A 24,633-nucleotide genomic window follows, 5' to 3' on the forward strand; every position below is an offset into this window, starting at 1 on the left:
ATACAGAATATTAAGTAGTATGTCCAAGATGGAGCCGGGTGCGGACATTTCTCCCTGAGCTCCGGTACCCTGACCTTCCATCCGCTGCCATCCAGGGCACAGTGGCCACTCACGGCTAATTCCTGGCTGCCTGGACCTCATCTGACACCCGAGGAGGGGTGTCGAGCTATTCTGCCCCCTTTCTGAGCATCTGGGGTGCGGGGCGGTTTGAGGCCTACCACGGCGTGTGAAGCCACGGTGTTTCCTGAATCCGCGACTGGAGCGGATCACCGCCGCGGATGAATCGCCGCATAGCCGCACCACCGGCCTGTACATCCGACCCTGGCATAAAGGTCAGCTCTTGAGATAGGCTGGGGGGACCCCCCTGATCCTCCTGGTGGCCCTGTGGATCGCATCATATCCCTGCAGGATCCCAGTGTGACCCCAGGGATCTGAATTGCTGCAGCAGCAGCACTGGATGGAGGAAGATGGGTTTTTTTTTCTTTTTTCTCATAACCCCCTTCCCAAGTAAATCAGGAGTGTCGGGGATACATTTTGGTAGCCTCTATACAGTCTGCACACTCTGCCTAGTGATTATAACCATCTACATTTCACTGGCTACAGCGTCATGTTGAATCTTCTGTGAACACCTCCCCGGTGGGAGACGTGCTCACAAGCCAAGGGGAAAATGCCAGAGTGACCTCCCTGTGCTGTGCCACCGTGACAATTTCCTCGGCCATTAGGCTTCTACACCTTAACGTATCACTTCAATAATCTGACAGCGCTTTGGAATCCTGTGGACTACTCCCGGCAATGCACCGCACTCCCCGCACTAAACTTAAACATCGGGCCCAACAGCACTTCCCTCCACAGGGCCACGTCGCTAAGTTGATACCTAGCCCGCCTGAGCCGGATGACAATACCCAGCTTCCAGGTGACCCTGAGTCGGATGGTGATAGTCAGCGGCAATTTCCATCAGGGATGGCTGATTCTCTGGATCACAATCCCGAAGTCTTGCTACACAAATTCTGTGCTATAGTGCGAGAGGAGATTACAACTGCCTCACGTAAATTATCTTCTGATTTGGCAAAGGGCCTAAAGGAGTTGGGCCTTCGCGCCCATCAATTGGAGCAACGTATGGATCTGGCGACTACAGTCTTGGAGGGTCATGAACAGGAAGTTGAGGACCTGCATGCTGAACTGAATACTTTAAAAGATAAGCTGGAGGATGCCGAGAATGGAGCACGCAGGGATAACCTCCGCGTCCGCGGAATCCCAGAGGCAATCACCGATTTACAGGGTACTGCTACTGCTCTTTTCCAGGAATTGGCTCCTGAGATTAACATGGAGCGTCTGGAGTTTGACCGTATTCATAGAGCTTTAGCACCCAAGCCCATGGAGGGTCTTCCCAGAGACATTAATATTAAATTCCACTTTTATTGCACTAAAGAACGTCTACTGCAGGCGGCTTGGAATCGGTCGACTCTGGAATTTCAAGGTCACTCCATCCATCTGTTTGCGGATTTGTCCCCAGTTACGATTGCCAAACGTCATACCCTAAGACCCTATCTTCAAATTCTTCAATCGGCTGATATCAAATGCAGATAGGGCTTCCCTTTCAAGCTTTCATTCTCCTTTCAAGGTCGTCAATTCCAGGCCTCTTTGCCAGCGGATCTCTGACGTCACTTTCGGGAGCTCAACCTGGAACTGCCACAATCCCAGAGTGAGGAGATTTCCATCACTACGTGTCTGCGAAATTCCCAGTCGTCGCGTAAATCTCCTCCTAGTCAAAGTGGTTCCCAGGCCCTCCAATCCCTAAAGGCCCAACGTTTTCAGGAAGTCTCCGCGACTTGATGTTTCGAGGCTGGCCGCCAATTTGTAGCTCTGCTCCGTGTGGATTTTTGCTGACACTTTCTAGATTTGACTCTAGATCTGTCCAGGGATTTCCTATCTCCGCGCGTTTTAGCTCTTCCAATCCAGAGTGGAGGTTTTTTGCACGGATTGGCTGAGATCTCTATTTTCCTGCGAGTTTTGGATTGTTTTTCCACAGGTGTATAAGCCTTAGTTGTTTGTTTAATATTTTTATATTATTGCCGAGTTGTTCTGGTGGATGGTTGTGTCCCCAACCCAGCTGGCTAGCGGTCTGGTTTTCTGTCCTGCCCGCTACCTAGCCTTTATGTGGGTGTTTTACCCACGGTTGACTACTACATTGTTTGAATCAACCTCAATGCTTCATGGATATCTTGTTTGTATATCAGATGTCTTTTTGTCTTCTCCTTTCTTTTTTGTCTCTTTCTCCTTGTCTTTTGTTATGTGTGTTTTTGGAAAAAAACATTTTTCCAGGCCTCCCGGGGATTGCGGTGGCCTTAATCTTCCTTTTTTTTATATCGCCATGTCGTTGAACTGGTTATCACTGAATGTCCAGGGGATGAACTCTCCGCAGAAACGGGAAAAGATCTTTAAGTTTCTCCAGGCTCGCCAAGTTGACATTGCTTGTTTGCAAGAAACTCACTTCTCCACTACTTCTGCCCCGAAATATTTTGATGCACGTTACCCTCAGATATTTCAAGCTACTGGCCCCACTAAACAGAGAGGCGTTTTGGTCACCTTCCATAGTAAAACCCCATTCGTCTGTGTGAGGCGTATTGCTGATCCCAATGGCAGATACCTTTTGCTTCAGGGCACGATTCATGGCATAGATGTTACCATAATGTCTTACTACGCTCCCAACGTTAACCCTGGACCTTTTTTGTCACACTTATGTTCTCTCCTGGCTACACATCAACGGGGTACACTTTTGATGGCAGGGGATTCAAAGTTAGTGCTAAATCCTGCGCTGGATAAATATCCGGCGGAGCGTTCTGACCCTTCTGCATCAGCGAAATCCTTTGTACGTACGTTAAATACCCATGATCTGGTAGATTTATGGCGTGAACTTCATCCTTGGGGGAAAGATTACACTTATTATTCACACCCTCATCATTCTCATTCCAGAATTGATCATGCCTTCGTTTCATGTAAACACCTCCCTTTAGTTCGCTCTATTTCTATTCTGACAGTCCCATGGTCAGATCATGAGCCTATTTTGGTGGTCTGTCGATCTCTCCTATGCAGGCCGGCCTTCTCTTCGTGGATAATGAATGACTCCTTGCTTTCGCTGAAGGAGATTCAGGCGGAACTACAGCGTAAGTCTCAGGAATATTTCCAATTAAACTCGGGTTCTGTCTCTTCTTCAGTAACACTGTGGGAAGCGTACAAGGCAGTTCTTAGGGGACATATTATTCAAATGGCTTCAAGGCGAAAGAAGGAAAGACAGCTTAAACAGTCTCAGTTGGAATCGAAGTTAGCTTCTGCGTCATCCCAATTTAAGCAGTCACCTTCCCCGTCGAATCGTAGACTGTTGGATCAGGCTCGTTTAGAATTGGATCTTTGCTTAACGGATGAGGCTGAGCGATCCTTACGTTGGACTCGCCAGAAGTGGTATAGCAAAGCAAACAAGCCAGACTCTATGTTAGCCCGTAGATTGCGTTCTTTTGCGCAGCATCCCAAACCGATATGTCTACGTACTCGTCACAATACCCTTACGAGCAACCCTGTAACGGTTTTAGAAGAGTTCCGGCATTGATTAGCTAAACTTTACGCTGATCCCACCCGGGCTGACCCTCAGTCCATCTCTGACTTTTTAGCCCGTATGCCACTGCTTACTTTAACGTTGGCCCATAAGGATCTGATGGACCGTAATATTCAGGTATCTGAGGTTCTGCAATGCATAGCAGATCTGCAAACGGGCAAACGCCCGGGTCCTGATGGTTATACGGCACTATACTATAAGAAATTAGCTGATGTGCTCGCTCCTCACCTTGTCGCTATGTTTAACGTGGTGAAGGGAGGTTCGAATTTTTCCCCGGACTCCTTAACTGCTAATGTGGTTATGATCCCTAAACCGGATCGAGATCACTCTTCCTGGGCAAACTATAGGCCTATCTCTCTTATCAATATCGACATGAAGATTCTCACTAAGATTTTAGCTACCCGATTGAATTCCTTCCTTTCTCGCCTGGTCAAAAAGGATCAGGTGGGATTTGTTCCTCACAGGAAGGCCGTAGATGCTATCAGGCATATTATATAATTACAACATTTGGCCCATACTCGTAAACTCGATATGATGCTTTTATGTTTAGACATCAATAAGGCCTTCGACACTCTATCCTGGCCGTATCTCCTATCGGTCCTTCACCGCTTTGGCTTTGGCCCTTCTTTCCTACGATGGATCACTTCGCTATACACATCCCTTCAAGCGAAGCTTAGATACTACGGCTTTGAATCCTCTGCGTTCTTGGTTGCCAGAGGTACTAGACAAGGTTGCCCGCTTTCCCCTTTACTTTTTATCTTAGCCTTGGAACCGTTGGCTGAAGCAATCCGTATGCATCCTGATATTAAGGGGATCGAAGTAGCAGGCTCCCAACATAAATTGTCTTTGTTTGCGGATGACATACTTTTGTCAATCTCGAACCTGGGGGTTACTTTGCCCAACTTGCTCGCGGTTCTCGATTCTTTTGCAACCCTTTCAGGTCTACATGTAAACCCAGTTAAATCAAGAGCTATGTCAGTTACCCTCCCACCATCACTTTTGACTACTTTGAAACAAACGTTCCCTTTTCAATGGCTTTCGGCCTTACCATATTTAGGAATTAAGCTTACCCCGACATATGACGGACTAGATCAGGCTAACTTCCCCGCTGTCTTTTATGAGCTGACCGAGCTATTGTCCTCTTGGTCTCATTTCCCACTTTCATGGTTTGGCAGAATTAACGCAATCCGTATGACATATCTTCCTAAACTTCTATACCTATTTTGTGTTTTGCCAGTTCCAATACCTTCGCATGTATTGCATATCCATCAGCGAAAACTTCTGTCCTTTATTTGGAGCTCCTCTTGACCCAGAATTAGCAAGCATATCTTATTCGCGCGACGGAGTGTGGGCAGGTTATCTGTTCCAAACCTTCAGTCTTACTATTTGGCGGCTAACATTGCCCCCTTAGCTCATGTTCATGCATCTCATCACTTCCCCCTGTGGGCTGTTGTAGATATGATGAACTCTCACCCGATACCGCTCACCTCCCTGCCATGGCTTCCTATCTCTCAGCGTCCATCTACTCTTAGCCCGACGCTGACGCTTTCGCTACGTCTTTGGGATTCTATCAAATATTCTGCTGGCCTTATCTCTCCTCACCTGCCGCTGCTACGTTTACTGCATAACCCATTATTCCCTCCGGGTAGGGATAATCCTAGACAATTTGCCTGGTGGCAGACGCATGGTTTTTATGATGTTCATTCACTCTTATCTCCCACTAGAATAATTACTTTTGACGCCTTGCGCTCATCTTATAACATCCCTCTCCGAGAACATTTTGGTTATCTTCAACTTCGTCACTTTATTAATACACTAATACGTACGCATTCGGGACCTTATCGTCTGTCCCCCTTTGAAAGCCAATGCAGACATAGACCTCATGCCCCGGGTTTGATCTCTGATTTATTCTTCCATAATATCTTACAGAATCCCTCCGGTTCGCTCCTATCATCAGTGTTGGCAGTCTGAATTGGGGGGGACCTTAGATCAACAGAACTGGCAGAACATGACCCAAGCAATATCTAAATGTTCTAGGAATGTCATTATCCTAGAGAATGCCTATAAAATTCTATACCAATGGTAATATACGCCTGCTCGTCTAGCTAGTTTTATCCCTACATACTCCCCGGTCTGTTTTCGGGGTTGTCAACAAATGGGCACCATGGCTCACATCTGGTGGACTTGCCCTAAAGTAAACAGACTATGGATTAGGGTGTATGCCCTCCTCCGCACTATGCTTCACACAGACATTAAGCGTAATCCGTACGAAGCACTTCTATTTAAGCCATTGGAGGGCCTCCTTTGTTCTGAACGGCAGCTGGCATCACACTTATTTATGGCAACTAAATTGACAATTGCGAGAGCTTGGAAAACTCCTATCCTTAGTTTTGAGGCTGTCAAAAATCGGATGAACTTTATAATGGTTAATGAAAAACTGACGGCCATACTGTTGGATACCCATACAAAATTTTTGCGGATATGGCGTCCTTGGTTGGATATAGCTCAACCATCGAGATTCGACCAGTCCCTTCTGTCGATATGAGGATGGATTTTGCTGTGATCGCCTCGGAGCACCCCCACCCCCTTTTTTTTTTTTTTGTTTGTTGTTATCCGTGTCTTTCTACTGTTTGTCTTTGCTTAACCTCCTGTCTACTCTGTCCTTAAACATATCTTATGGACTGTGTTTGCTGTTTTGTGCGCTACACCTGCAGTATTATCTATGCGATCTAGATTTCTTTGTAAACTCTAGGTTTTGAATATGTACCTTTTTTTTTTTTGGAGAGGCCTCCTCTCATGTCTTTCCTGTTTTTTATACTGCTGATGTAGCAAAAAAAAACAAAAAACCCACTTTAGTGTGTATATTATCATTGACCCACGAAGGTTTGTTAATCGTACCCTTTCAACCCTCTCCCCTATCTTTTCTTACGGGGCACCTATGTAAACCTTCTGGCATATGACTTTATCAATGCTTGCTTTGAACTAGCTGACCCCCACACAATACAATTTACAATTGTTAGTCATTGATTCTATGTTCCGAATGTTTGTTTATCTTTGCTTAATACTCAATAAAGCTCTTTGTAAAAGAATATTAAGTAAATAAAATAAATAAATAATTAAATAAATGAGTGGGTCACCTACACTATACACATACTCATACCAATGTGTCTAAACAAATCAAAACTAGTTGCGCTCCACTATCAGTAATATTAAATGAACATTTATAATTATATTAAATTATTTAAATAAATTAATCCGATATGAGTCCGATACATTTCCACGGCGTGATATAGCAATCACTCTGCTGCTGCATGCATATTTTCAAAAATCTGTGATATTGTAGTGGTTTCTATTGGTGTATTGCGAAATAAATATAGTCCACCAATTCTTAAATAATGTGCTCCTTCACCAGTTGTACTCTCACCTGACATATATGACCAAACCATTAAGTGAGGTCATACAAGCTTGCGTCCCTTTAATTGGGCTCAGAGGTGAACACATGGATAAATCCCTGTATCCCAGATGGAATGGATGGATGAATGGAGCTTTTGCCTTTTCCCAGCAGAGGGTCTCACCGTTTCCTAGGAACCTTTTTCCTGGAGACAGATGAATGGAGTTACCCCTCTTCCCACTAGGGGGTCTCTTCACTCTGGTCTAGTTGGTATCAGAAGAATCTGTGTCTCCCTCTCCTGTTTTATTTAGGGGGACAAGTGAGATAGAATGCTCAATAAAGGCATATGTAGCCTGAAAGGGCACCTGTGGATAATTAGAGTATCTGAGGGCAGAGGTAGAAGAAGCATGGACCTGGAAACAGGGAAGGCAGTTTGTTTTATCCAGAAACTAGGATGCCCTCATCCAGAGTCTTTTTATGTCTTCCATATTAGAATGTACACAGTTGGATGAAGAGAAAAATTTCCTTGTTATAGACAGTGGTAGGTGTGATAATTTGCCTGTCAATTGTCCACACTTCTGATGTAGATTGGAGAAGTCGTTGGACAATGAGTTTCTGGCCATGACGGAAACCAGGTTTGCACCATTCAAGGCAGCTAGGCTCCTTGTGGTCCTCTTGGTACTCTGCATACAATATGCCACTGTGGTGGCATTGTCAGACTGCACCCTATTTAGGTGTCTGTTTAGAAGGGGAGGGCTAGTGCAGTAAAGTTATCCTGACAGGGTGAGAGAGCGTTTCTGCAGCATGGCTGAGTGAGTAGCGCTGTGCAGGTGCTCTGGTCGTACAGAACACTATTTCAGCTGATCGGGGCTTTTCTCCTTACCTCTAAAACTAAGCTAAAACAGGCCTAAAAAGGACCTACAGGTGAGATTCCTCAGAACCAGCCATCAGTCGCTTCTTTGGTTCACAAGGCTCCAAAGTACAGGAAATTAGCTGCCTTAGATGGTGCCAGCGTGCGTTCTGCCCTTCTACTCTTCTCGTTTTGAGAAGCTCCCTCACCAGGCCCATACAGCTCTGACGGCAGTATATCACTTGCAGAGTGAGCTCCCCCTGTACATACCGAGAGTGAACAGACCCTGCTTCCTAACTAGATATGTAAAATGTCTGGAAAGTTTTAAGCCATGGGGAAAAAATACCTTTTCCCTGTTTTTGTCCAAAAACATTTTCAGAAAAAATAAGAAAAAAATTTGCATGGAGTAGTTTTACAAATTAAAAGTCGTTTTGTTACACTGGGAACAAGAAAGCCAGTGTTTATAAAAGTATTATGCTTGAAAAAAAGTACAGCTTATTCAGTAAATAAACTAAACTTGCTTTTTAAAGTTGTAAAATTGTAATTTTTATTTAAAAAATGGAATAACAAAGACTGTGTATGTTAAGAACATTTGAGCTATACATGAGTAGCCACCCCCTTTTTCTTATAATAATTTTAAAGCTTCCTGCCAAAATGCATTTTCAGTTACTGACAATGCTGATACAGAAGCATATATTGCTCTTGCAAGAACTTGATAATTTTTCTCCTGATTTGCAGGTGCTGTTTTATCTATAAATAAAACTATTGTGTATTTTTGTGAGGCAGTACTTTGCAATACTTCCTAATTTGAAGATGCTGCCAGTGAAGAAACACTGATGACCCAGAAGCAGCAGAAAGAGTGTTTCTGGAATAAGAACTGCGTATGCACTTTCATAATGGTCCTCATCATTTAACTCCATGAAGTATTTTTTTTATGTCTTTAGAGTACCTCTGGCATGCAAGGGTGTGTTTTGTCATCCTTGTTACATCTGGAAATGAATATTTCTTCTCATAATATTTGCAAATTGGAGCTTTGCTCTCAGCAGAAATTGCACTCTGGAAATGTTTCCAAACTCAAGATGTTGGTGTCACCATTTTACTGAGAGGAAGAAAAGAAAAAATTTACGGACCAGACTATACCATTAACCATTATGCTGCGATGGTGGAGAACATTAAAAGGAATCATTTAAAGGTTATAAAGATAAACTAATTTGTTAGACAAATTTACCCTCTTAGCTGTCAAGTAAGGCCTGTGAGGACAGAAACTATCAATTAATGTACAATCACCCAACTGTAGGAGGTACAAGATGGAGCTCACAAGCAATGAGAAGTACAGTGTTACGTGAATTGAATTCCAGGATTTGCTTGTCTTCAGCTAAGAAAACCAATAATTTAAGATCTTACATAAAGTCTCAGAAATCTTTCATTAAGGTCTCCATGTTATAGATATAGATGTCGTAGATATATTACTTATTGTAAAAGAACATATTTCACACTTTTTTCATTTTTTTTCTAAAAAAAAAAAACAACCTTGAAAAAAAAAATAATAAAAAGTTTTTTACCCAATTTTTCAGTAGTGTAGAATAGTCTTTCAACAGGACATTAATACTCTTCAACAGGCAACTGCAAAGCTTGCGTCTTGTGCAGAGTCACTGGAGACTTCTTCCTCACTATGGGAATCTAAGCTGCAGCACACTGATTCACAGTTGACAGAAGATTTTTCACATACCTATCTCCTGCATTTACATATTGAGGATTTGGAGGGCTGCAACCATTGGAATAATGTTTGTATCAGGGGTATCCCTGAGGCTGCGGCAGAAGCGGATCTGAGACACAGCACTGGGGAACCTGAGTCAGCTGCTGGAAGATACCCCTCTGGAGAAAATAAAATTTGACTGGATTCATAGGATCCAGGTCCTCTGACCCTAGAAGACCTCAATGTAATCTGCAGTATCCACTTCTTCATGCAAAATGAGATTATTAGCAAAGTGTGACTGAAGCAGGCAGAAGATTAGGATGGAGCAACTATAAAACTTTTGCCGTCACACAATAGCCTGGATAAATTCCACTCTACAGGAGCTACTTACCGCTGGTTGTATCCTCTGCATCTGATAGTCTACAAAAATTATATCCTGGACCAGTCATTGAGAGATGTTCCTTCTGTGCTGGACTGTTTAGGCATCCTTGCACTCCAAGTGGAAAATTGGCTGGGTGCCCTACCGGACAACAAACATCTGAAGCCCCGGCAGAATAGAGGAAATCATGCAAGATCTTTTTGGATTTCACCTGCCAGCACTCTCTCATCTTTGGAATCCAACTAGGTTCCAGAGCCTATTGACGGACACAGCACCAACCCCTCTGTATTTTCTTTTTTTGACACTGCTTGTCACAACTGGATTGCCTATGCATAGAGGGAGTTTATATCAGCCAGGACTGCCCATAGGCAATGCCGAGTTTCTTTTTTCTGCCTAATGTCCTACTCCTGTAGGTGGCGGTATAACCCTATGATTGAGAATAGAATATGCCGTGTCTGTCAGTGAACTCAGAAAAAGAGATTTTATGGTGAGTAACAAAAAAACCCCGTTATTTACTGCATCCCGCTTTATCGCAGTATTACCCCAATATAAAATCATGCATCTAGATATTATAATTTATCCATATATTAAAATTGATGAATATATAAATTAAAACAATCTCTTTGCTAAAACCAATAACCTGCCCTTCTGCATACTAAAGATAAGCACTACTACTATCTGAATTTTCTATAAATATTAACAATTAAAAGAATAAGAAAAATTGCACATAATGTTTTCTTTGTTAATTGAACAGTCCACATCAAACTCAATATTTAACCCTTTGGGTGCTAAAATGTGCATAAAATATATCCACTTGGATTCTGTCTTACTCAAGGTCCTTACTTTAACACTTCATCTCCAATGCTTATGATACCTCTCAGTAACACAAAATACTAGTCCAGGAGGGTCTTTATTATGGTAAAGCGTGAAGTGTTTCTACAAATTAAGTCCAGTACCCTTGTTGCTGTTCTTTTTGTGTGTCCAATGTACTGTAATCCGCATGGACATTCCATACTATATACAACACCTTCTGTCTGACACGTGATACAATCACTTTGTTTCTTTTACAAACATGACATCGACCACATGCAAACATGCCTTTTTCATTGAAGAAGTAAAATTCTCGCTTTTTGGAAGTTCTGTGAGATTACTAAACAATTTAATCCTCAGGTTGGGGACTTTTTTGTAGATGAACCTAGGTTTAGGAGACAATACATCTTTCAGATATTTGTCTTTGAGGATTGGCCAATGCTTCTCTTATGATTTTTTTCCCACTTTTTTTGTACTGTTTATTGCGATTAAGTACAATTGCCAATGAATAATCTCCCTCTTGCATCACTTTCTCTTTATCTTTAATAAGGTAATTTCTATCTATGTTTTCCACTAGCTTTATCTGACCTTGTATATATCTCCTATCATATCCCTTGTTAATAAACATTTGTCCTATCCTTGATGCTTTTTACAATTTCTTTTTACTCTTAATTGCCCTTTTGGCATGTTCATCAGCTAGTCTCTATGATGACATCTGTCGATTGATATATAGCCATTTCTGTTGGTCAGTTTGAAACATGCGTAGGTTGTCTTGTCCCCTTCAATCATTATTTCCAAATATGGGAAACTGATCTTAATTGGGATAACTTCCCATGACTGGACAATGTTTTTCTGATTTCTATTGAGTGTCCTAATAAATTCTTATATTTTTGTTAGATCACCCTTCCAGACAATTATAACATCATCTTTAAATGGTCTGTATTAAATTAATTGCTCTGGTCTTTGACTGTACTAAGCTTCCTTCTCCTATTGGGCCATAAAAAAGGCTTGCAACACTAGGTGCAAATTAGGCTCCCATTGACACCCCAATGTTCTGCTTATAATAAAAACTATCATGCAAGATGTAACTGTGTCCCAGACAGAATTCCAAACATTCTCTAATATACTTCTTTTCTTTTCTATGCAATGGGTTATTTCTCTCTAATGCCCATTTGACTACGTTTATAGCATCATCATGATTGATGATGGTATATAAAGATCCCACATCTGCTTTAGCTAGATGAATTTGTTCCAGTAATTGCAACACATGCTTCGTGCCCTTAAAAAAATGTACACTTTTTTGTACCTCTGGCTGCAAGAACACATCTATATATTGTCCTAATCTCTCATTAACTGATTGTATACTGTTAACGATTGATTACCTTAGTGGTTGATCTGGATCTTTATGTATTTTTGGAATACTATAAATAACTGGGACTCTACAAGTATCGGGAACCATATATTTCCTCCATTTTGCTGAGGATACCCTTTTTAGCTTCCCTTCTTTACAATTTTCTCCAATTCTTTTCAGTATGCTACTGTTGGGTTACTTATCCATTCCTACAAGTGCACTTGTACTCCTGCAAATGTTCCGATACTGAAACCAATACTTTCAAATAGGCTTGGACTGGCCATATGGTACACCGGTCATTTCGCACCTCATGCTCTAGGTCATAGGATGACATGACATTGTTATCAGAGCAGGAGAGTCAAGAGTGGAGATGCAGGCATGGCCGCATAGCAGGAGGTAAGTGGTGACCGCGGGCTGGACAGGTGTAACACAGACAGTAGTCACCGCTCATGACATGTCATGTCATCCTATCAGCAGAATAGGGGGTGGGTGGAGCTGGAGATCTGAACAAAGAGCAGGAGTCTTTTCATTATAACAAGTAGGTAATCATCGACTTGTTAATATGATCCAGATCTGCAGCCCCTTCCACCTCCTGCACTGCTGAGAGGCAGGGCTGTCTTTATCCTAAGGGTAGTAGAGGGTGGTTGGTTTTTACGGTGGATGTAGGAGCGGGGCTGGCAGTGGGGTAGTGCAGGGGTGTGGGTCGGGGATAGCGGTGCTGGCTCCCGGTCAGTGCAGTGTATGGCAGAACCTGGTGACTGGTGCTCAGCTCTCAGTGACTGATGTGGAGCAGCAGATCAGAAGAGAATGGGGGTGGGGTGCTGGCTGTGTCCCCGAGTCCATCCTGTACAGTCCCCAGGTTCCCCCCTTCTTGGTGTTTCATGGCCCCAGCCAAACGGATATCTTTCAGGAAGAGACCAGGCTTTGCTGCTGCCCAAATCATGCGTACCAGCTGCCCCCTCCCTACCTGGTTCCCCCTGCTCTGATCAGTAAAGAGGGTTGTCCAGGGTCCCCTCCGACAATGTACTCTTCCCTCTACTCCTCCCCTGACTTATTTGGGAGCCCTCTCCTCTTCCTGCACCTCCCATCTTCCTTGCCCCCGTCACCCCACACTGATCTATGGGAATACATTTTAATTTGTCTAAAAAAAACTGTCACGTGACATTAAAAATAGGTATCATAATTGGTACCGCCAAGTACTTGAGATAAAGTATCACTACTCGTACTTAAAAAACAGGTATCAGTATATATACAGTTGCAAGAAAAAGCATGTGAACCCCTTGGGATTACGTGGAGTTTTGCATGAATTGGGCATAAAATGTGCTCTGAACGTCATCTAAGTCACAACAATAGAAGAACACAGTCTGCTGAACATAATACTACACAAACATTAGATGTTGCCATGGTTTAATTGCACATAACATGTAAACATTCACAGTGCAGGGAGGAAAAAGTATGTGAGGCCCTAGCTTAATGACTTCTCCCAGAGCTAATTGGAGCCAGGAGTGAGCCAACCTTGACTCCAATCAGTGTGATGATATTGGATGTGTTGCTGACAGCTGTCCTGCCCTTAAAAAACACACACCTGTTTTGGGTTTACTGGTTTCAAGAAGCACTGTCTGATGTGAACCATGCCTCGCAGAAAAGAGCTCTCAGAAGACCTACCATCAAGAATTGTTGACTTGCATGAAGCTGGAAAGGGTTACAAAAGTATCTCCAAAAGCCTTGATGTTCATGTGTCAATGATAAGACAGACTGTCTACAAATGGAGAAAGTTTAGCACTGTTGCTACTCTCCCTAGGCGTGGTCGTCCTGTAAAAATGACTGCAAGAGCACAGCGCAGAATGCTGCATGAGGTAAAGAAGAATCCCAGAGTGTCAGCTAAAGACCTACAGAAATCTCTGGCACATGCTAACATTTTTGTTGACACATCTACAATAAGGAAAACATTAAACAAGAATGGAGTACATGGGAGGACACCACGGAGGAAGCCATTGCTGTCCAAAAAGAATATTGCAGCACGTTTGAAGTTTGCAAAAGAGCACCTGGATGTTTCACAGCACTACTGGCAAAATATACTGTGGACAGATGAAACCAAGATTGAGTTGTTTGGGAAGAACACACAACACTATGTGTGGAGAAAAAAAGGCACAGCACACCAACATCAAAACCTCATCCCCACTGTAAAACATGGCGGAGGGAGCATCATGGTTTGGTGCTGCTTTGCTGCCTCAGGGCCTGGACGGATTGTTGTCATTGATGGGAAAATGAATTCCAGAGTTTATCAAGACATTTTGCAGGAAAACGTACAAACATCTGTCCGCCAACTAAAGCTCCGCAGAGGATGGGTGATGCAACAGGACAATGACCCAAAGCATACAAGTAATTCAACAAAACAATGGCTGCAACACCACAGAATACGCCTTCTGGAGTGGCCCAGTCAGAGTCCGGATCTCAACCCGATTGAAATGCTGTGGCATGACCTTAAGAGGGCCATTCACACCAGACATCCCAAGAATATTGCTACACTGAAACAGTTTTGTGAAGAGGAGTGGTCCAAAATTACTCCAGATCGTTCTGCAGGTCTGATCTGCAACTACAGGAAACGTTTGGTTGAGGTTATTGCTGCCAAAGGAGGGTCAACCAGTTATTAAGTCCAAAGGTTCACATACTTTTTCCTCCCTGCACTGTGAATGTTTATATGTTATGTGCAATTAAACCATGGCAACATCTAATGTTTGTGTAGTATTATGTTCAGCAGACTGTGCTCTTCTATTGTTGTGACTTAGATGACGTTCAGAGCACATTTTATGCCCAATTCATGCAAAACTCCCCGTAATCCCAAAGAGTTCACATACTTTTTCTTGCAACTGTGTATATATATACATATCTATATATATATATATATATATATATATATATATATATATATATATATATATACATATATATATATATATTGTGACAGTGTGGCGATCTGTCACGATGTGGAAAAGTTATTTCGCCCAGGATTCTCAACAAGGCAGGTTGAGGGGCTCCGGGGTACGTGTTTGATACAGAGGAAAGTGGATTTTCACTTTCCTCATTTGTTTGTAAGGTCCATTTTGGGACCTGGAGCCTGGAGATTTCAAAGCGATTTGGGAGGGATGAAATCTCCAATCCTGGGACCAAGTTTTGGGAATGGCCAGGACACTGATTGCACAGGTGTGTGCAGGCCTTTTCATAGAGGCCTGACCAGGGTTCTGGGCTCCACCCCGGCAGATAGAAGGGCTCCACCCCAGCAGACAGGAGGTCTCTGCCTTGGAGTCAGGAGGGCTTCACCAAGGAGAGGTGGAAGCCAGACTAGCTGTGTGCTAGTGGCCGGCTGTGTGCGAGAGCCATATTTTGGAAAGAGTCTGTAGGAGACAGACATAAAACTGAGTACAAGCCAGGAGGCTGAATTTTCATTTGCATGTGTTTGATGGTGGATACCCCTGCGTGGGAAGCTTTATGGAAAATTTTCTTTAAATAAAAGTGGGCTAAAAAGGCCTTAAAAAAAAAAAGCAAGTTGCTCTGTGCGTTTAACAAAGCTCTACCATTTGAAGCGAGTTCCCACAATATATATAGAGAGAGAGAGAGAGAAAGAGAAACAGCGCGAGCATGATAGCAAGATATACAAGATATGTGTGAGCTATTAAAGATACAGCATGTACTCACAATAATCCTGTCACATTCTTGATTGCTTGGGACATGGTCCATAGATATCCAAGGTAAACTCCTGGTAAACAAAAAAGATAAAATTTAAATTGTGCCACTGTAGTTACAATTCCTAAAATGATTAAGAAGGTAAAGCTGATGATCATTTATCTCAATGAACTAAAGTGTCATAACAGTAACAGTGCAGTAACACATTTTCCAACGCCTGTCTCTGTACTGTAGTTTTCAAACTTTTTTCAAACATGAAACATGTTGATTATGATTGTTGTTCCCAGTTTTGGGAAGGCGGTAACAGTGCCAAAGCTTTGATGTGTAGTTGTGGATCAGATTGTATGATCCAGGTAAGCCATTATCTGGGGCAGCTGCTGTGCCAGTGTGAATTTTTGCTGTTACCATCCACACTTACTGTATTTGTAACTACTCGATATCTGGACAGATACAGCAAAACACAAAACAATGTTTGTATCTATATGATTAGCGTAGTTGACCCTCCAAGATTTTATTTCACTTTGTTATTGGGTCCTGACTTTCCTCGACTTCATGGCCAAGCCCTGCCAACTGCTATTCCAAAGTTCAGTGAGACTGTCTCTGAGGCAGATAAAGTCACACTCATTGGATAGATAAAGACAGAAAAGGTAAGGCCATGGTAAAAAAATGTAACTGAGGTGGTTTGTCTGGTAACAGCACATTTTTTTCAAGTCATCCTCCAATAAAATTCAGGATAAGCAGGATATATCAATAATGTGAGACCACTACATACACTGCCATACTTCTGAAATTCCAATTCCTGCTGAAAGTAAATCTTTATTCCACCTTACTGAGTCCTATTGTCAGATAAATAGTAGTGCTGTGTGCCAAAAATAAATAAAACCTTAAATACATAAACTAAACAAATCAAAAATAATAATCATATGAATAATGGCAAACATGATTTTGTGCATGGGAGAATCACGTCCTTACTTATTAGTGATATGTGATAATAAGTGAATCAATATAACAAACAAAAAAGTCCATCATCAATGTGTAGGGACGTGAATGTTATGAAGGAGGGTTCCACCACCGTTCATCTGTATAGTGTCTGTCCACTTACAAATACGATTACATCGCCAAGTGAACTTGCCACCACTGAATACAATGACCTCTGACCAGACAATGAGATCCCAAGTTATAGATGGTCTCAAATAAGCATATGTGTCAACTGTCAACCTTTTTCAAGATCTTATGGGAAGTGTGATGGTAGTGCACACTGGGCACAGAACAGGCTGTGTGTAGCAGCAATGTTGTTCAAATTCAGCCATTACATTTGACTTGTCACTACCTTTTCTGTGTTGAACAAGAGACACAGCTGTAGTGACCTTCCCCTTCCTCCTTCTCAATTAATGGGATACACAAATGTTAATTGATGCCAGGACCTTCTTATCATTCCATTGATTGGACATGCACTGATCCTTTACATTAACCAATCCACATTTCAGGATGGAAACCCTAATAGAACATTCTGTTCCAGAGAGAGAAGAAAGCAGATCCATATGAGTCAAAGCAGCACACTTTACACTAAACCACCAGTTAGGTCCCATTTAACCCACTGATCGCTCCCCAGTTAACCCTTTCACTGTCCTGTCACCAGTGTCATTAGTACAGTGTACAGATTTGTGTACTGATCACTGTGTTACAGGCGACTTCAGATATCGCTAGCATCAGTTAGTGTCCCTCCCAGATAGCATCAAATTTAACCCCTTGATTGCTAGGAACACACTCACATACACAATATAAACTTCCATTCCTAGTATAGTTTCTGAACTGGGTCAATATCTTTGATCAGATCAGAACTACACTAGCGTTCACAATAGTATAGTATCCCCAAAAACGCAGCATTAGAAGGATCAGCCCCGACACCTGCTAGCACCTGCATTTAGCCCCTCTGACACTCCCCCACACACCCAGCAAGTGAAGCGCCAGTAGATCATTGTCACTTAATACATTACACACAAAACTGCACCGTTAGCAAGATCAAGCCTGATCTCCACTAAGCACAGTCATTTTTTTGTAGTGATTCAAGCAGTCCGTCAGCCAGGTGCTCTTTTTCTCATGAGTCTCACTAGGTACCTTAAAATTTAGTGGCCAAAATGTCCAACGAAAGGTACACTAGTGAAGAGGCCTACAGGATTCTGAGTATGTCAGATGAGAGCGAAGGAGAAGCCTCACTGACAGAATCTACCTCAGAATATTAACCTGTAGAGAGCAGTGGCACCCTGACAGACAACTCAAACAATGGAGTAGAGGGCCCTGCTAAGGTCAGGCATACCCAACCCTGTTCTCCAGGCTGTTGAGGTATTAGAATTGCAAGATGATTCTCATATGCAGCAAAGTGCCAGTATTAGTGCACTATTAGTGCACAGTATTGGTGAACTGGTGAGCATCAGCGGCCTAGTACACCCTGGTCTTCTACATACCAGCACTGCAGTATCACTTGGTGATGTGGCGAGTCCCATAAGTGTAGTACAAGCTGGTGCGGCAGCTAGCTCAAGTAGTGTTCCGCAGTGACCAATAGTGTCCTTCCGGATGTGCTTGAAAATCCTGATTAGCAGTCCACAAATTCTACAGTATCTGTACTTCCACCATTCACTGTCGAACCCGGAATTCAGGTGGAAACAGAAAATTTAACTACCCCCCTTTATTTTTTGAGCTGTTTTTCACGGACAATCTGTATGGATTGTGGACCAAAGCAATTTATATGCACAACAACTTATTGTCGCCAACCCAAATTCAAACCTTGCTGGACAATTTAAATTCAGAAACTGTAATAGGTTTCCATGCAAAGTTTTTTTGGGCCTAACCCTCAGCATTGGCATTACTAAAAAGAATGAGTTGCGGTCATATTGGTCCACAGACCTGATTCATCATATGCCCGTGTTCTCTGCTGCCATGGACAGGCATGAGAATATAATGCAATTTACATTTCAATGACCATACACTCTGTTTACCCTGAATATGATAGGCTACACACAATTTGGCCCCTCATAAATCACATTAAAGGATAAGTTCACCTTTTAGAAAAAAAATTATATATATTCTGCTTAGAACCCCCATGAGAATTCTGTTCACACTGTGCCCAACATGAGCCAGGGGTGGTATATGGTGAGCCACAGGAAGAGTGCCAAGAATGGTTAAACAACTGCTTATTATGGGGGCACTCAGCTAAGGGGAGGAGCCAAGATCGCTGGTAGGGGACCCTAGATGAGGAGAATCAGGGCCACTTTTTGCAAAACCATTGCTTAGAGCAAATACGTATGCCATGTTTGTAATTTTGCATCAAGAGACTTACTACTAATGGATAAAAAGAAAAAAAAGTCTATAATAATGTGGTGTGATATTTTTTTGACAATCTGGTGAAATTTAAATCTTACAGAAATATTGGCCAGTTCTCTGGGACGATAAAGATCTGAGAGATTGCTTACCACCTACTTCATCTGTCACCTATTGGCGAGCAAAGAATTTAAGATATACTGGTGAACAGTCATTTTGAACAGGATAGAGGGGGCAAGCAATTATCAACATGGCAGCCATAGAAACTGAAGGGATCTTTTCATTGTGGCCGTTGTAAAGCATGTCCTTTTTTCCCCACAGTGAAGGAATTCACAAACACAATAATCAATGAAAAATTACAGATAAAATCTTTTTAAAACTGTAGTTCCAGTGGGCCTATATATGTCTCCAGTTGTCCTTGCCCGCTTTTTTATGTTGGGAAAACAATTAGACAACAAAGACAACGTGATCTGGAACATGTAAATGACATACTTTTGAAGAAGGATAGATGAGTAGGCATTTCTGGGATAAACATAGAGGTAAACCTGATGGTCTAAAATATTGGGTCATGCAGGACATTAACTTTGTACAGAGAAAGGGGGATTTGAATAGAATGCTGCTGAGAGCTGAAGCTGGATAGATATTTAGATTGGGATCTGGGGCCCCGTCAGGCTTTATTGAGGTTTCACATTTTTGCCATATATACTTTAATAAACTGATTATGCTTGCTGCAGTCTGTTTCTCTCTGTGTGAATCTGGTTTGGTGAATTCCTTATAAAGTTGTATACTTGAAATGGTTAAAAGTTCGTAATAACCGTTTTTGGTCTCGTGTGTTTGGCCTCCTTTTCACTTTGTTTCATCTCTCTATACACTGGGATGCTCGGTATGCTTTGCTTCATTGCCCTATACCAGGCCTCTTGGCTCATCAGCAGAAGTTGGCATCCTATTTGTTTTTATCGGCCACTAGAACAATTGCTCAGGCCTGGAAGAGTCCGTTTGTCCCTCTTCAGGGGGTGCGGGATCGTATGACCACTATGATGCTCAACGAACAGATGTCGAGTATATGCAACGACTCCCAACGTAAATGTTCGAAAATATGGGAACTGTGGTTGCAATATGCCTTTCCCACGCTCCCTCTGGCTAGTATGGGGATGTAATGGCATTTGGCATTGGCGTTCGGTGGTGGCGCTCTTGGACCCCTGCTTTTTTTTCTCTTTTTTTTTTTTCTCCCTTTTTCTGTTAGTTTTTGGGTGACAGTGGACAGCTGCCTTTATTTGTTATAGTCAGAGTTTCATTAATGTTGTTGTAACTTATGTGCCATTGATAGCCCCTGCGTGGGCGTACCCTCTGCCTTGTTGGAGTTAGAGCACTGTTTCTCTATTATGTTTTTTCTTATCGGTGCAATTGATAGCCCCTGTGGGGGCGTGTTTTGTTGCCGCTGTTTTATACTGATTAAAATTAATAAAAACCATTGAAATAGAAAAGTTGGTAATAACATGCAAAGAAAATTAATGGTATGAATCTAAACATGTACAGTTGCAAGAAAAAGTATGTGAATCCCCTGGGATTACGTGGAGTTTTGCATAAATTGGGCATAAAATGTGCTCTGAACGTCATCTAAGTCACAACAATAGAAGAACACAGTCTGCTGAACATAATACTACACAAACATTAGATGTTGCCATGGTTTAATTGCACATAACATGTAAACATTCACAGTGCAGGGAGGAAAAAGGCGCACATCTCTCGCACTGATTTATAGGTTATTTTAATTTAAAAAGAAATTTTGCATTTACAATCACTTTCAAATCCTACAATGTCTTTTTATAACGGCACAAATCCAGTGTGCCCCAAAGAAAAATTGAGATACAAAGGGAATCCTCCCATCACTGGATCTCCTCTGTACTGTATTCCCTCTCTCCCTTTGTAATACTCTGGTTCTCTCAAATGTTAATTCAGTCTCTGGATATCCTGTCTGTCAATTCTTCTGCAGTTTACTCATCCTCATCTCCCTAACTGATTGCTCACTCACAATGTGTTGAACTCTAGTAACCTAACTTTGAACAATGGATCTGAACACAGCTAGCAGATGACAACTAGCATATAAGAGAAGTTGGTTGCCATCAGTGGGTTTAACAAATAAATATATTTCTAGTTTATTGTCCTTCTGTATACTCTCACATCCAAAAATGATACAGAATTTTCATCAAGTGTCATGTTAAATCTTAATCCAGCAACCATCACATTTAAATCTTTAACCACTTGACCTCCGGAAGATTTACCCCCCTTCATGACCAGGCCCTTTTTTGCTATCCAGTACTGTTCTACTTTAAATTGTAATTGCACTGTCATGCAACATTTTACCCAAACAAAATTCATATAATTTTTTTTTCACACAAATAGAGATTTCTCTTGGTGGTATTTTTTTATGTTTTGTAATATTATTGAAAAAAACTGAAAAAAACTGAAAAAAACGATATTTTCTACTTTCAACCGAAAGTCTGCTAAACTCCAGTTTCGTCATAAACTTAGGCCAAAATGTATTTTGCAATGTCTTTGGTAGCACCGGATAGCAAAAAAGGGCCTGGTCATGAGGGAGGGTAAATCCTCCAGAGGTCAATGGTTAAAGATCTAAATGTGATGGTTGATGGATTAAGATTTAACATGACATTTGATGAAAATTCTGTATCATTTTTGGATGTGAGAGTATACAGAAGGACAATAAACTAGAAATATATTTATTTGATAAGTGTATATTAATTGGTTTGTGTGAAAGTTATAGCGTCTACAAATTATGGTATAGATACTGGAATTTGCACAGCTTTTACTTTCTATCACATTTCTAGAAGTGCTAAACTGCCAGGGCCGTACAAACATCCCCCAAATTAGTTTTCAGAACGTAGACACCATAAACTATTTGCTGATAGGCATGTTGAATCCATGAAAGATTTATTTTTTCCACAAGTTTTTGGAAAATAACGAAAAAATATTTTTTTACACAACGTTGTCACTTAAATGATATATTGCTTACACATGAAATGGGCATATGAGGAACTACACCCCAAAATATATTCTGCTACTTCTCCCCCTTTGCTAGCTGTCAAATATATAAAAATGTGGCCGTGTGGGGCTCTGCCCACACGGCCACGTCACACATTCACAGTCATCTGTAAATGAGAGACTACAAGTCCTGACAGCTTTAGCGGCTGTCAGCTTGTAGTCCTCAATGAATTACCACGGCGCTGTGAAGTTCTGGATCTCTGAAGAATGTTTCCAACACTTTGTTGAATCTATGCCGCAAAGAATTAAGTCAGTTCTGAAGACAAAAGGGGGTCCATCCCAGTACTAGCAAGGTGTACCTAATAAAGTGGCCAATGAGTGTATATATCTTTTCCTCATTCTCTTTTTCTCTCTCTTATCCTTGCTTTCTAACCTCCTCTCTCTCTAGTGTCTCTCTCTTTCATTCTCTCTCTATATCTGTCTCACATTTAATTCAAATTCAAATGAGCTTTATTAACACTTTAGCATAAAGCAAATAACACTTTAGCATTGCTAAACCAGTTTGTAATATAAAGGGAGATAGGGGTTGAGTCCATGTATAGGATTTTTAAGTCCTCAGTTTTTCATGTTCCACTCAGACTGTGGCATGCTGTCGCATACTGTGTAGCTATTTTCACCATTGGCTCCTCCACTCTCAGTAGAATTTGAAGTTTCCACTTCTCTTCTATCACTTCTTCCTTCTCTTGTTCTTGCTCTCTCTCTCCTTCCTTTTTTATATCACTCCTTCCTTCTCTTGTTCTCTCTCTCGTTCTCGCTCTCTCATCAAGCTTCTCTTGTTCTATCCCCCTCTTCACCCCCCTCTCTCTTCTTCCTTCTATTGTTCTCTCTCTCTCCCCCCTCTCTATATCTCTCTCCCACTCTTTCGCTCTCATTGTCTTGTTCTATATATATCTCATTGCTTCTCATTCTTGTATCTCTCCCTCTCCTTTCTCTTGTTCTCTCTCTCTCTCTCCACTCATATATACATACACACACTATATTGCCAAAAGTATTGGGACACCTCTCCAAATCATTGGAATCAGGTGTTCCAATCATCTCTATGGCCACAGGCGTATAAAATCAAGCATCTAGGCATGCAGACTGCTTCTACAAATATTTGTGAAAGAATGGATCACTCTCAAGAGCTCAGTGAATTCAAGCATGATAATGCGATAGGTTGCCATCTGTGCAATAAGTCCATCCATGACATTTCCTTGCAACTAAATAATCCACGGTCAACTATTAGCAGTATTATAAAAAAGTGGAAGCAACTGAGAACAACAGCAACTCAGCCACGAAGTGTTAGGCCACGCAAAATAACAGTGGGGCCAGCGGGTGCTGAAGTGCATGACCTCCAAACTTCCTGTGGCCTTCAGGTTACCACAACATTGCGTAGAGAGCTTCTTGGAATGGGTTTCCATGGCCGAGCAGCTGCATCCAAGCATTACATCACCAAGTGCCATGCAACGCATTGGATGCATTGGTGTAAAGCATGCCACCACTGGACTCTAGAACAATGGAGGCATGTTCTCCGGAGTGATCAATCACGCTTCTCTGGCAATCCGATAGACGTGTCTGGGTTTGATAGTTGCAAGGAGAACGGTACTTACCTGACTTTCCCCGACCAAGTGTAAAGTTTGATGGAGGGGGGATTATGGTGTGGGGTTTTTTTTTTAGGGGTTGGGCTGGGCCCCTTCGTTCCAGTGAAGGGAACTCTTGAAGGCGTCAGCATACCAAGACATTTTGGACAATTTCATGCTCTCAGCTTTGTGGGAACAGTTTGGGGATAGCCTCTTCCTGTTCCAACATGACTGCGCACCAGTGCACAAAACAAGGTCTATAAAGACATGGATGTGCGAGTTTAGGGTGGAGGAACTTGACTGGCCTGCACAGAGTCCTGACCTCAACCCAATAGAATACCTTTGGGATGAATTAGAGCAGAGACTGCAAGCCAGGCCTTCTCCTCCGACATCAGTGTCTCACCTCAAAAATGCGATTCTGGAAGAATGGTCAAACATTCCCATAGACACACTCCTAAGCCTTATAAAATAGGTACAGTTGATCCATCTTCGCCACATCCCTAAATCATTATTTTACAGGATTTATATTTCGCCAAAAGTTTGCGCAGCACTTTACAAAATGAAGGTAGACATAACAGTTACAATACAATTTGGTACAAGAGGGCCATGCTCATTAGAGCTTACAATCTAGGAGGAAGGGTTGAGTGATACAAAAAGGTAATAGCTCTGGGGGATAAGCTGATGAAGGCAGTTACTAGTTAGAAGCAGGATAGGCTTCTTTAAAGAGAATGGTTTACATCATAAAGTAAGAATCAAAAAAGAAAAATTATGTGGGATTTTAAAAGTGCAAAATTTCCCCCAGGATATAGACACACAAATGTATATAAAAAATCAAGTTTTATTACACAATATATTAAAAGCACAAAGACATATTTCTCTAATAGTAAAAACATAAGGATATTATTATTATTATACAGTATTTATA

The 24,633-nt window shown here is 41.9% G+C and overlaps 1 protein-coding gene across 1 annotated transcript in view; it reads right to left on the minus strand.

Annotated features, from left to right (window-relative positions):
* Nucleotides 1-24,633, minus strand: part of HMG20B (high mobility group 20B) — a 981,246-nt gene that overhangs the window by 839,310 nt on the left and 117,303 nt on the right. Inside the window, exon 3 of the mRNA XM_089689659.1 lies at nt 15,784-15,844. Within this exon, the coding sequence (XP_089545785.1) occupies nt 15,784-15,825 (42 nt within the window). The 5' untranslated portion in view covers nt 15,826-15,844. The remainder of the gene's footprint in view (nt 1-15,783; nt 15,845-24,633) is intronic.

This window comes from Staurois parvus, unplaced genomic scaffold, assembly GCF_062004578.1.
Source record: "Staurois parvus isolate SC_StPar_1 unplaced genomic scaffold, SC_StPar_1.0 ptg000489l, whole genome shotgun sequence".
Lineage (NCBI taxonomy): Eukaryota > Metazoa > Chordata > Amphibia > Anura > Ranidae > Staurois > Staurois parvus.